General features: G+C 39.2%; 1 protein-coding gene across 1 annotated transcript; it reads right to left on the bottom strand.

The window, feature by feature from the left end:
* Positions 1-304: 304 nt before the first annotated feature.
* LOC148301944 (tRNA endonuclease ANKZF1-like) lies at positions 305-13,387 on the bottom strand. Its single transcript, XM_088272452.1, has 11 exons — positions 13,045-13,387; positions 11,414-11,620; positions 10,222-10,400; positions 7,547-7,692; positions 6,842-6,974; positions 5,937-6,159; positions 4,316-4,890; positions 3,692-3,852; positions 2,761-2,902; positions 2,050-2,202; positions 305-1,483 (listed from the first exon to the last, which is right to left on the bottom strand). The coding sequence occupies exons 1-11, from the start codon at positions 13,151-13,153 to the stop codon at positions 1,337-1,339; spliced, it is 2,175 nt and encodes a 724-aa protein (XP_088128578.1). The 5' UTR covers positions 13,154-13,387; the 3' UTR covers positions 305-1,336.
* Positions 13,388-13,759: the final 372 nt, after the last annotated feature.

Consider the following 13,759-nt stretch of genomic DNA (forward strand, 5'->3'; position numbering starts at 1 on the left):
GATGTAAGTAACGATCAAAATAACACTGCATCAATACGATGCAGTGCCTTATGCACTATTGAGTGCGGATAAGGGGTTAGAAAAAACTATTATTGCAACCGTTTTTGAACTAGACCTTTTCTTCTTCAGGAATAGATAAATCCGTATTTTTTTATACATACATAGAGGAAACTAGAAATGTATGCCAGAAATGGAAACTAGAAATGTATGTAGGCAGGCAATGTGGCGTTCCATCCTCTTTACCTACCCCTGCAACGACGTGATAGTAGTAGTGGTAGTGAAATGTAATAATAAAAAATAAAAATAAAATCAACAAATTTTATTTTGTATAAAACAATGTATATTTACAGTTCGCAAGTTTGGATATTTATATAAATATTTATACTAATACAATGTTACTAACCATAAAGTCTTGACCAATCACTTTGAACTAATGCAATTCAGTCAATGTAATCGCAGCCTGTTTCGTTATATCAAACAAAATTTCAAATAAAAATAAAAAAGAGAAATTTGGAACTCCATATTCCTTGCACTTTCTCTACGGTTTAGTCCATTGAAAAAACATCACCTAGACAGTAAGCTTTGGTTATAAGCGGAAATAATTTTTATTTATTTGATTTTTTCAAAACCCAACCAATATCAAATGAAAAAATATCAAAATTATTGACGGATCAAAAATGAGTTGTTACATAGATCCAAAGCTATTGAAATATAAAAAAATCAAATATTGTGTCTATGGTCCTGTCAACAGACTAAAGAAATGGGTCACGCACCAATCTTCTTAATTTCTATGGTCGAACTATAATATCTACATGTTTCTATGGATTTGTCATGTACAATTTAAAATGTAAGTTAAAATCTCCAGTAAAATGGCTTACAAGTTAGAGAAGGTTTATATCGTATTTCTCTGCACCAATTAGTCATAATAACAAGAAATTTCAATAACTTCAGCATGTGGGCAAAAGATGTCACTTAAAAGCCGAAATGCTTGCCTTATAAACATATAATGTGCAAGCTACCTTGCATTCACATAACCAGTGGCATTCACTGGAGTTTTTAATCAGGGAAGGCAGTAAGGGTTGGGTAAGGGATAAGGCATAGTTGGCGCTGGTCGTGTTTCCATATGGAATGCAAGTAATCCAGGGTAGGCACTGCTTTTCTGCCTATACAGAATGCTCACCTCTGCACACAATCGTATAGATGCGTCATCTTTAAGGAATAAATGAAACAGTACAAATTTAGTATTGTTTTAACTTTTTATCTTCAAATTTCTGCTCCAGAACAGAAATTTGAATTTGAGATGTGGGAATATGGCATTGACTAGTGGCATGGAGGGTTATTGGGCCGACAGCTGTAGCGGGCGGGTGTTCCTGTGGTTCTGCAGGCACTTGACGGAGCAGAACATGAATTCCTGGTATTGGAATGGAGTAGACTTCAAACCGGTCCCGCAAGAAAAACATCGCCTCTCGGAGGAAGCTGCAAGCTGTTGAAAAATATGCAAAAATATAAATATCTTTTAAATAAACGTAAAGAAAAAATACACAATTTTCTTTCTCTTTCAGTCTTCTGCTCCAGGATTCAGACCCGGGTCCCCTGGTATCCGGTCAGATACTTTTATCCTCTAAACTAAATGGTCGTCCAGCTAAACTGACAAATTAAGGAAAGCTTATTGTTAAAGTGAGTTTTATAATATCTACTAGAGTCGACTATCTAAACCTGCCACCCTTTGTATATTCCTAACCCCAAAATCAGTTGGAAAGTTTCGCAAATTAACTGTAGATGGCAGGACACATTGGATATTTTTATCATAGATTCTTTTACTAAACTGTGAATATTAGGTTTACAAATTATCTGAGACAAAATGATGCTTAAAATGCAAAACATTCTATGCATATATGTACATATTTTGTAAATGAGTGAATAGAGTAAATTCACTTTTATCTGTAATCACAAATGCTGTTAATATTCAATCTAAAAATGAAAACTCCATAGAAAAGGTGAAATATTGACAGGGTCCGTGAATATACAGGTGTTAGTTTAATGCGTTACCTTTTCCTTGTCGTTAAGTTGGAGAAACTTTTCAATTTTGATCTTTTCTTGTAGTTTTTCTTTGTCTTTCTGTCTCTTGGCTTTCTTCTGGGCCGCTTTCTTCTCTTTCTCTTCTTCCAAGATCTCCGAGGTCAGCGGACCGGGAATATTAGCCTAAGAGGAAAATAATCGCAAATAAATCACTTATTTTAAATGTGCAATTAATAAAATATAAATAATAATAGCAGCATAACTTTTAGGCAAAAATACTCCCTATCTTGTTAAAGGCACGAGTTTATTTGTTAGTCTGGTATAAATGTTTGATGTTGTGAGGGAATAAAATCATCAAATAAAATTATTAAAATTATAATTAGGGTCAAAACACTTTTGTTTACGATTTATGCACTCCATAACCTTCTATTATGAGATAAATCCATGCCATAATACAATTTTAACCAGTTGCCAGTTAAGCTTGAGTGTGACTCGGGCAATCGTATTCCGACTTTTCGATATTGATTTGCCTGAGTCAAATATATTTAAATATTCGGTTTTATTAACAAACCCGAGCAGTGTTCCTTCAGTCTTGTTTCTTTTCTCAGCATTTGTTAATTTCCAGAATGGACAAATTTTCTCGCCAAAATTCCACTAGCAGTTAATAATCTGGCAAAATAAAAAATGCATCCTGAGTACTGCTGTGATGTGATCACACTGCGGGTGAGAAGGTACACAAACCTTGGCGTAGTTATATCTGTCGGGATGCAGACCCTGGAAGAGTCGGAAGGCCACCCGGGTCTCTTGGTGGCAGGTGGCGGAATACGGCGTGTGCAGCGCCACATTCCGGGCACACGGATCTGCTCCCAACTCGAGCAGCTGCCTGTAAAACACCAATGACTCTTTGGTCAGTTGGCAGTTGACATTGTATGCTATAAACCACCTTGAACCACCCTTGTTAGCTGCTATGGAGGATGGTTGATGTATCATATAGAGCACAACTAAGCACATGTGAATAGACAACTGACTTTACCATCCAAACATATCTTTAAGCAGCATTTACACAAACATCCTCATCAACATCTCAACATAGATAAAAATATTAGGTAATCATTTTCACAATTATTAATATAAAGCTTCTCAGTAGACTGATTTGTACATGGATCTGTGCATATTAGCAGTGTCCAAATTACATAAGGTAGTATGAACTGGCAGAATGTAAATATAAAAACGGTGGATGAGTTATTCTGGATGGCGCAGGACCACGAAGCCTTTGCCACAGTGATCGTCAACATTGGAAGGGGCCCTGACAGGGCACAACTAGAAGTATGGGTATGGATATGGAATCCTGAGTAATCTTGCAATTGCTGTTTTCTTATAGCAAAACACCTTAGATGTTTATTCTCTTAAATCTTGAACAACTCCAGCTGGTCACCTTGAAGTGAGGCCTTTCAACTCATGGTCAGAGTTGAGAGGCCTCTCCAGGCATACCGAATTATGCTGATCGGAGACCACCACTGGTCACTAGCAGTCTATTCGTAGTCAGAAGTTACCAGAAATGTGAGAATGAGAGAATCCTCTCTGTTGATGCACACTGATTTATCCCAAGTTTACCATATTGAGAAATCTAGGGTCTAACGCAATTTACAAATGGAAGATGGGAAGAACTCACGGAATGACTTGGATCTGTTCAGCCACGGCCGCCTTGTGCAGCGCGGTGTTCCCGTCAGCCGGGTCGGGCAGGTTGAGGGCTTCCTCCAGACTGGGCGGGCCTTCCCAGCGGTCCATCATCACACCCAACTCCGTCCCTCCCACCTTCACACATTCCCACAACTAGAACGGAACCATAACACATGGTCTTCATAACAGGATATTCCTTATAATGGAAATAATTTTAAACAATAAAATTCCATGAATTAGAATGATGAAAATTCATAATTTTCACTTTTTTCTAGATTACAAATTAGGTTTTTCGTAGTAAATTGCACAAATAATGTAAATGTTTTATATCTCATAATTTTTAAATATAATAATTTGAAAATATCATTTGGCTACCTCTGTATTTTTTTTTTACTAAACAACCCATACAAACACTCCGAATACCTGTGCAAGCCGGAGATCTCAGATTCAATTCCCAAATGGGTCAAAAATAAAAGGTCGTAAAATTTGCCCTTAGTGAAAAATCCAGGACACATTTAAATAGTCCAGACACATTTAAGTAAATTTCAAATTGTGTACACATATGTGTATGATAAAAATGAATAAATAAGAAAACCATAAGTAATGACAATATTACCTTTTCAACAATCGTTGGGATTTTGTTACTGTTCTTTGCTCCTCTTCCCGGCTTCGATTTCACATCATCTTCCGCTTTTTCCGCATTCTTATCCTTCCCACCCTTGTAACACTCATCTTGGTTCAAGGGATCGGAAACTTTTTGCTTCTCGGGTGCTTTCCTCTTACTCTTCTTATTCTTTTTCTTCACAGAATCATCAAACTCCTCTAAAGTACCCGTCAAATCTAAATTGGACACTTTTTTGGTGATTTTTTTGATAGGTTTATTTTCTTCATCGCTGTCGTGTCTCAGGATGTCCTTGGTGGGCTTCTTGATAGACTTGTCGTACTCAGAGAGGGTCTTGGTCCAGTTGGCAGGGCAGGTGGAGGGTTGGAAGGTGGGGGTTTCGTCTTCACTGGACATGGGGGGCCCGTCGGGTATGGTCCTGGCGTTCACTTCCCTAGATTTGGCCCGGTCCAATTTCACAGGACTTGTTTTGGAGCCTCTAGACCCTCTGCTATTATTTTTGTCATTAGAATTAGTACTGCTGGCTGTATTTACCGTTCCCATGGCTTTTTGGAAAATCTCGGCAGTTTCTGAAATAAATTAATAAAGTATAAACTACACAAAAGAGAATTGAGTTTAATATGTACTAACATTTCATGGTAGAACTGCATTTTATTTAATAAAACAACTTTACACTTTTTTCCACTTATATTTTATTTGACTATGAACCAGTGGGTTGCGTTGTTACCGACATCGTTGACTGGTGATCTCGGTAACAATGATTCCCAGTAACTGGTCAAATAAAAAAATGTAGAAAAAAATATGTCGTTCTACTTTTATTATACAAAAGATAAGTTATACATATATCTTATTCAAATGTGAGTAGTACTACGTCATACATCATAGAATATCTGCCAGCGAATCCCAAACTTAACAAATGTGACCATTCGAATCACAGCAGGGTGGATACAGTCCCGAATGTACACGCGGTGGACGAGATCAGATGTGTGAGCAACAACCAATCAAGTGGAGTGATTTGGTCATAGATCTAATGGAGAATTGTGCGGAAACAACCATTACTCGAATAGGGGGATCGAAATCCCATATATGAATTTGAATTTCATAACTTTAGTATTTTAAGAGCTACTTCTTCTTCTTCATATTTATCATAATCGCAAAAATAATATTTAAGAAAATTTTCCCTTTCATATATTAATAATCTCAAACCATTAAATGTTTCAAAATATTGTTTTTGATAGGAAGCACAATCAGTTGTAACCGCGAGATCTACATACATTATTTCTTTCACTCCAAAAATGTGGTATTACCACAAGGAGAGAGCGAGACAATTAGATTACTCCGCTTTCGTTTGACTCCGATCTATGGCCTATTGTTTAGTCGGCGCCCGGCTGTGCTCTAGAAAGGACGTGGAATCTGTGACTCTGTGACTCGTGAGTTGCAAGTTGCGTAATACAACTTCCATACAAATATGAACTCTGGGGTTCTATGGTACCCTGCTTCGCATCACATGTAATTTTTTTATGATAAATATGGGAAAGGTTAAACAAACAGCACCACCATCACAAAGCATGGCATCTAAAAAAATTATTTTTGTGTAGACTGGGTGGAGACTGACCGTATATCTCGACGGTGGAGAGCACCCCGTGGGCGCGGAGCAGCTCCCGGTGGGAGGGGCGGCGGGTGGGGAAGGGGAGGGAGCGCAGACGGGGGTCGGTGCGCCGCAGGGGGCTGCCCTCCCCGAACAGGGCACCCTGGTTGAGCGGCCCCACCGCTCGGAACAGGATGAGCGAGCACGCCTGCAGCTCCTCCTTCCACGAGCTCAGCATGTCCTTCACGTGCTGCGGAGCACACAAATCAAACATTGCGATCGATCATTTTATTCAGCAACTCTTTGAAATTGAAAATAAATCCCGGGCAATAACCACAACACATGAAAGAGAAGGAACATGGCATAACAGGCATCCTGCCTAACATCTTGGCCATGCTCCAGCCCGAGAAGAAGGCGCAATAATACGGCGGCTCCACTTACCTTCCCTTCAGACTCCGTTTTTTTTTTAAATTGTTTTTGACATCTCAACATAGAAGAAGAAGAATATGGAAGTCTGGGCATTTACAGGGCTTACTTTACACATGTGTAACATTCACCAATTCTACCCATGATTGACGGGTTGTCAACTTAACTCACTACTCAAATTCTTGAAACTTCTATATATTTTGATCAAACTCGTAACACAGTATGCACGAGTTCACTAGAGACATCTATAGTGGGATGCGGAAAGCTTCTATTAAGCAGAGACTGTTTTATTTTTAAAAAAATTAATATTTTTTTATACAACATTATCATTTTCACGTCATCATCCGCATCTATATAAGTGCCCTTGAGGTAGTATTTTACAAAAATGGCGCTATATAAATTATCCTTAATTATTATTACTATCATTATTATAACAACCCAGAAATATAATATCGAACAGCGTCAGAACAGAACACACGCAAAAATAAAATAGATTGGTGCCAAACCTGTGAAAACTGCTCCTGGTTATATCTCCTGAGTGAAGCTCCGGCCGAGCGAGGGGCGTTCCCTCGGCTGTCCCGCGTTCCTTGAGCCTTCCCCTGACCTCTCCGGGTCACGTACGAATGGAACGTCTTGTGTCTGAAATACCGTGATAGAATATGGGTGAAAAATGGTAAAACAGTGGAGTGGGAATTGCGTTGAACCTTTTCCGCAAGTGCTTTGACGCGGCACTATGTCTGTCTGCTGTGATGGTCAGGGTTGTGGAGGCATCTGCGCACCAGCCACCATCGGGTCGAAACCCAGATCTAGCTGACTAACGGAACTAACTAGCTACTAATCCCTGTCACCCAGAAAACCAGTGATAACTGACGAACCATCATGCGGCTTTCCGCAGGGGTTGGCAGAGAGAATATAACGCCACACCAATCTGTCTTTGCAAATAATCTTCGCCTTTTTCACATTCATGCATCTCCTCATACATACCAGCCAATTATTCTGACTCCTAACCTGACCAAGTATTTGAAATACTTGATTATGTCAAGTTTCCTCAGTCTTCCTCAGTGATGGCTCCCCAAATTTGTATATATTTAGATTGTCAGTGACAGGGACATTTAAAGCTATCAAATGTAAATTCACAGTAAAATGGAAGTGCAATTTCAAACATTTAAAAAAGCTAGTTAGTTTCATAGAAATTAGTAGCAAGAACTCACTTGAGAGGAACAGCGGTCTCTCCCCGGAAGATAGCCCCTGCAAAGTGCCCTCCGGCACTCATGAGGACCGCCCAGCCCCCGGACTTCAGGAGCCCCTGACAAGCCCCCACCCAGCGCTCCCCCAGACCGTCCCCTCCTATACACTCCTGGAACCAAACAATATGGAGTTGTAAGTATACAACACGCAGACTACAATATAGACAGGTATAATAAAGACGTGTCTTCAGGTGAGGAAGAAAGGTTTGGAAAGTAAATCACAACAGAGACCAATTAAATCTGTTTTAAAAATACCATATTGACAACATTTTGAGTGTGTCCAAATACTTGTTCACAAAATCTGGATTATCTCCAATTACAGGAGTTATTTTCATATTATTTTTTGACATCTCATCAAAGATGAAGAAGAATATGGAAGTCTGGGCATTTACGGGGCTTACGACCGTCATAGGCTGGTTTGAGTGATCACTTTACACACGTGTAACATTCACCAATTCTACCCATTATTGACAACCACACTACTCAAATTCTTGGAAGTTCTATATATATGAACCAATTTAGAAACCTTGTTCATGAATCACTAAAACTTCACTAGAGACATCTATTGGTGAGATGTAAAGAAGCTTTTTATTAAGCAGAAACTCTTATATTAGTATGTGAGATCCGAATCCCGGATTATAATCACACACATGAGAAACGCCAGAAAATACCATTTTCATTTTTATTATTAAGCTTATAATTTGACCAGATAATTTATTTACAACATTTTGAGTGTGTCCAAATACTTGTTCACAAAATCTGGATTATCTCCAATTACAGGAGTTATTTTCATATTATTTTTTGACATCTCATCAAAGATGAAGAAGAATATGGAAGTCTGGGCATTTACGGGGCTTACGACCGTCATAGGCTGGTTTGAGTGATCACTTTACACACGTGTAACATTCACCAATTCTACCCATTATTGACAACCACACTACTCAAATTCTTGGAAGTTCTATATATATGAACCAATTTAGAAACCTTGTTCATGAATCACTAAAACTTCACTAGAGACATCTATTGGTGAGATGTAAAGAAGCTTTTTATTAAGCAGAAACTCTTATATTAGTATGTGAGATCCGAATCCCGGATTATAATCACACACATGAGAAACGCCAGAAAATACCATTTTCATTTTTATTATTAAGCTTATAATTTGACCAGATAATTTATTTACAACATTTTGAGTGTGTCCAAATACTTGTTCACAAAATCTGGATTATCTCCAATTACAGGAGTTATTTTCATATTATTTTTTGACATCTCATCAAAGATGAAGAAGAATATGGAAGTCTGGGCATTTACGGGGCTTACGACCGTCATAGGCTGGTTTGAGTGATCACTTTACACACGTGTAACATTCACCAATTCTACCCATTATTGACAACCACACTACTCAAATTCTTGGAAGTTCTATATATATGAACCAATTTAGAAACCTTGTTCATGAATCACTAAAACTTCACTAGAGACATCTATTGGTGAGATGTAAAGAAGCTTTTTATTAAGCAGAAACTCTTATATTAGTATGTGAGATCCGAATCCCGGATTATAATCACACACATGAGAAACGCCAGAAAATACCATTTTCATTTTTATTATTAAGCTTATAGGGTTTATATATATAGAACTTCCAAGAATTTGAGTAGTGTGGTTGTCAATAATGGGTAGAATTGGTGAATGTTACACGTGTGTAAAGTGATCACTCAAACCAGCCTATGACGGTCGTAAGCCCCGTAAATGCCCAGACTTCCATATTCTTCTTCATCTTTGATGAGATGTCAAAAAATAATACCATATTGACACATTGTCTTTGTTTAGATCAGAAGAGACAGAGACATTGAGAGCTATTAACACATTGTTTGCGGCAAATGCTTCAAAACCTCTTTCTTTCACATACTGTTGGTAGAGAGCAGGAGACGCTTATAAGCGTTCTATGTGCTTACTTTTGGTAGAGTGCGACAGCCAAAAAATACTGTACAGATCGGAATTGGGATTGCAGTTACTTGTGATTAGTCTTCTTCATCTTCAAAACCTTATCCGCACCCAAATGGTGCATAGGGAAATGCATCATATAAATGCAGTGTTATCTTGATCGTTAACACATGAAGGAAGGGTGATCAGCCCTCTGCTTCAGGTACCAGTCCGGGGTACTGTTGAATAAATATTACAGTGAAAAAACAGGTATATTTATATGACCCCCCCTGGGAATCGAATCCGGGACCTTTAGAACGGTAAGCGACCATGTTGACCTATGGAGGTGGACTGTGATTAGCAAACGACCCAAATTACTAATTAGGATCGGGGGCTGATGAAAAAACCGACAACAATGTGTAAAAAGCAGTAGTTATATAATAATATTTATTGATTTGGCGTTTAATTTGTAGAACTCCACTTTAATTTACGTATTAATTTTAAATCAAACGCAGATTTTTTGAGTCTACTAAGTTGTATTTTATTAACAAAAACACATAAAAAAGTAATATTGTGACAATTGTTTCGCCTTGTTATTATCAAACGAACTCAAAAAATCTGTGTTTGATTAAAAATTAATACATAAATATATAATAATAATTTATAAACATGGTATAGGAAAAGATTTTTAAAATTAAAGAACGGAAGGTGGAAGATTCAACCTTCTTGTGATGCAGCAGACACCGATACACGGAGAGCACCTGCCCCGACCGATTGGTGAAGTACGCCCGACAGTGGCGGGTGGCGGCGAGGAACAGCTCCGACACCTCCCTCCCTGATCCCTTCTTCACATCCATGTCCGAGTCCGATTCACTCTCCGAGGAGCTGCTGGAGGCGCCATCTGGAGACACCAATCTCAATATTAGTGAATTAAACTCCAAGTTGGGAAGTAATAGCTAATAGGGCAAGGCGACAGCTAACATAGGATAGGGGAACAGCTAACACAAGATAGGGGAATAACTAACATAGGATAGGAGAACAGTTAATACAGAATAGGAGAATAGCTAACACAAGATACGAGAATAGCTAACATAGGATAGGGAGACAGCTAACACAGGATAGGAGTTCAACTAACATAAGATAAGGTATCAGCTAACACAAGATAGGGAAAGACTTAACACAAGATCTTCTCTGGTCATTTCCCTCATCGCTGAGAATCGTGACCCCCCTGCTGGCTTCCTCTGGAAGCTCGGAAGAATACTTTGCTTTTGGTCCCTGCATTGTGGAGCCTTGCATTTGCCGCAACGGAGAGGCCGGTGATCTCTTTCACTTGATCTGTCCATCAGGTTGAAGATGTAGATGGACATTTACTAGGACAGGGGAACACAGGAAAGGATATAACAGGATATCCTTGCTGTACAGTAAGTTCTCTACTTACGCGATTTCGACTTGCACTAATTCGAACTTACAAGATTTTAAAAATAAAAAATAATATACCTATTTCTCAATTCGTTTGTTTACATATACTATTGAGTTCATAGGAAAGTGAGAGAGAAAAAGAGAGAAACGGCACTGGCTCATGCCTTGCACCCTTTCCCTCCACTTTGTCCACAGGATGTAATTAGCGACTAAGTCATAATTTAGATTTCTTCCTTGTCAGTTATGTGTGTGTTGCGATCGGGATTCTTTCCACGTTTACATTTTCATATGCATGTACTTATTTTCTGTTTTCACATTTGGTCAATATCCATTGAAACTAGTGCATATTATACATACCATAGTATGTATAAAAAAAATCAAAGATATTTTTTTTTCAACATACTCAATTTTTCAACTTATCGAACTAATCACGTAAGTACAGGACTTACTGTATTACATTGCAGTGTGTTGCAGTGTGGTGGTGTGTTACGTTACCTTCCCGGGCCTGGAAGTGCTGCTGGTCGAGCGGGGGCTTGCCCAGCAGGCGGCGGCGCAGGTTGAGCGTGTGCCAGCGCCCCCGGTAGTGCTGGGACTGCAGGGCGCGCGAGGAGAAGGGGCCCTCCGCACACGTGCTGCACGTGGTGCCCGCACCCACCCCCAGGGTCAGGGTCCCCGCGCGACGCACCACGCTCTCCTCGTCCACTGCAAACACACATGACATTCAACACGAAAAACAAACATAGAAAATAGGCTGAAGAGTGAAAATAGGATTGTTATTGCTAAGACACATGTGGTCTCACATTCTTACTCGTACAAGTTTTTGTAAGTTATATACTGCTAATACGAACAAATGTGTTTTTAGTTTTTTTCTAAAGATCATCTCACTGTTACTGTGTCGCACAGACAGCGTCTGTCCAACACACCGCTAGACTGTGTATAGGTGTGGCATGTGATTTCTCCGCTCCGTCGCTCTCGGGGTCGTAAATCCCGAAAGTTATGAGCTGTAGGTCCGTGTAATCGCTTCGTAGTCCAGTGGGTGTAGCGATGGTCAAGTCCCAGAAGATTCCGAAATCGAAGTAGTAGCGCGGGGTCGGTGAGGATCAAAGTAAAACGCAGAGCTCGGTGTGAGTGGAATACTTTATTCATAAAATGGCACAGATATATATTTATTCATAACCAGCGCGGTCCGTCGAAATCGACCGAGCGACAGAAATCTTCTCCCCTTACCCTAACCTGCGCTAGGCCGGCCGCTCGCAACGTAAATAACACGTGATAACGTAAATACGGCCATAAAAAACGCCGCGCGTGCCGCGCCTAGCGCATTCGGGATTCGGTGGTCAAGGAGAGAAGTTCTCGTAGCGCTCGCCCGATTTCCCCGCTCACAACGTAAATACGGTCTCACGCACCACGTATAAGACGCTGCGCGCGCCGCGCCTAGCGCATTCTATATTTGATTGTCGTTGCGAGAGGACGTCGGTGCGCTCGCCCGATTTCCCCGTGACACGCTTACACATATTTAACTTAACACATATACTTTACTCAATCCATAAATATGGTCCATTTTAGGGCTGTGTGCTCAGCTGGTCCGTTACAGTTACTATTTCTAACTACTGGTGGAAGAGAATTCTACGCCATCGGTCCCGCAACACCAAAGGCACGCTAGATAAATTTAGCGAGCTGGTAAGATCACTTTGCCCATAGCAGTTGTTGAAGCCGATCGAAGTGCTAGACGTTTCTCAACCAATTTGTCTGGAATACATAGCTCTTTTAGACACTCTGGAGCTACATTATGCACTAATTTATACATGAGTAGACAGAGTTTATACTCAACCCTTTCGGGAAAGCGTGACCAGTGCAGTTGGTGAAGTAGTGGGGTGATGTGACTTAATTTAGACATTCCGAAAATCAGTCAATATGGACCCAATAATGTAATAAGTCCCTTGAGGAGAAATTTAAATATCAAATTACCTTATCCCATAAATTAATATTTATTTTTAAAAATATTAAGAGTGCTTTAGAACATTTACCAAATAAGTCAAAATAGATTGCACAACTTTTAGTCATAAATGTGCAGTCTATTATTTTCGTGAATTATATATCAAATGTAGGATTTAATTATAACTTACCCACGGGAGGTGTATCCGAAATCATACATGCGGCTACTTGAATTCCATCGATCAGTTTCTCAAACGATTGAATATCGTAAATTTTACTCGTACGAATTTTTGAATCCATTATCAAAGTTTGAGGTTATGCTCGAATCAAAAACAGATCTTATTATTTTATTCTAAACTAGACGTTGCTACCCGAATTCAGAAATTTGAAGATCGTAACTACATCACAAGACTGGCCAAGGCACGATAACTCAAACTGACGTATTACATTTCACGATTTGTTGAAAATATTGCGAAATATTTTAACTGACAGCTGTCGGGTCCCTTCCCCCTCCCTTCACGTTGGCAGTTCGACAGAATGAAGATCGCAACTTAAGTCATATGAATATCTCAACATTCCTAAATCGAAAAGAGAGATAGTGCAATACACAACTTTCACTATCTCTTTTAAACTATTTCATTATGTCTTTCTCTCTTCGTCAATTGATGCTAGAGTAACAAGGATAGATATATCTATTAAAAAATCAACAAATTCTTGTGCACCTTGCATATCTGTTTGAACTTTTTTAGGACGCGTTCAAAAACTTTGAGCGCTCGTATTACTAAAGTGACGTGAGCTCAACAAACCCTAATCAGAAGAATAATACGTGTAAAGAAATTTATGAAATATATCGATTGGAAAAAAGTACGAAACCAAATTTTGAAATATTGACATTTTTAGTTCTTA

The sequence above is a fragment of the Brachycentrus maculatus genome, unplaced genomic scaffold (assembly GCF_059751285.1).
Source record: "Brachycentrus maculatus isolate JH-2025_06_01 unplaced genomic scaffold, ASM5975128v1 h1tg000498l, whole genome shotgun sequence".
NCBI classification, from domain to species: Eukaryota; Metazoa; Arthropoda; class Insecta; order Trichoptera; family Brachycentridae; genus Brachycentrus; species Brachycentrus maculatus.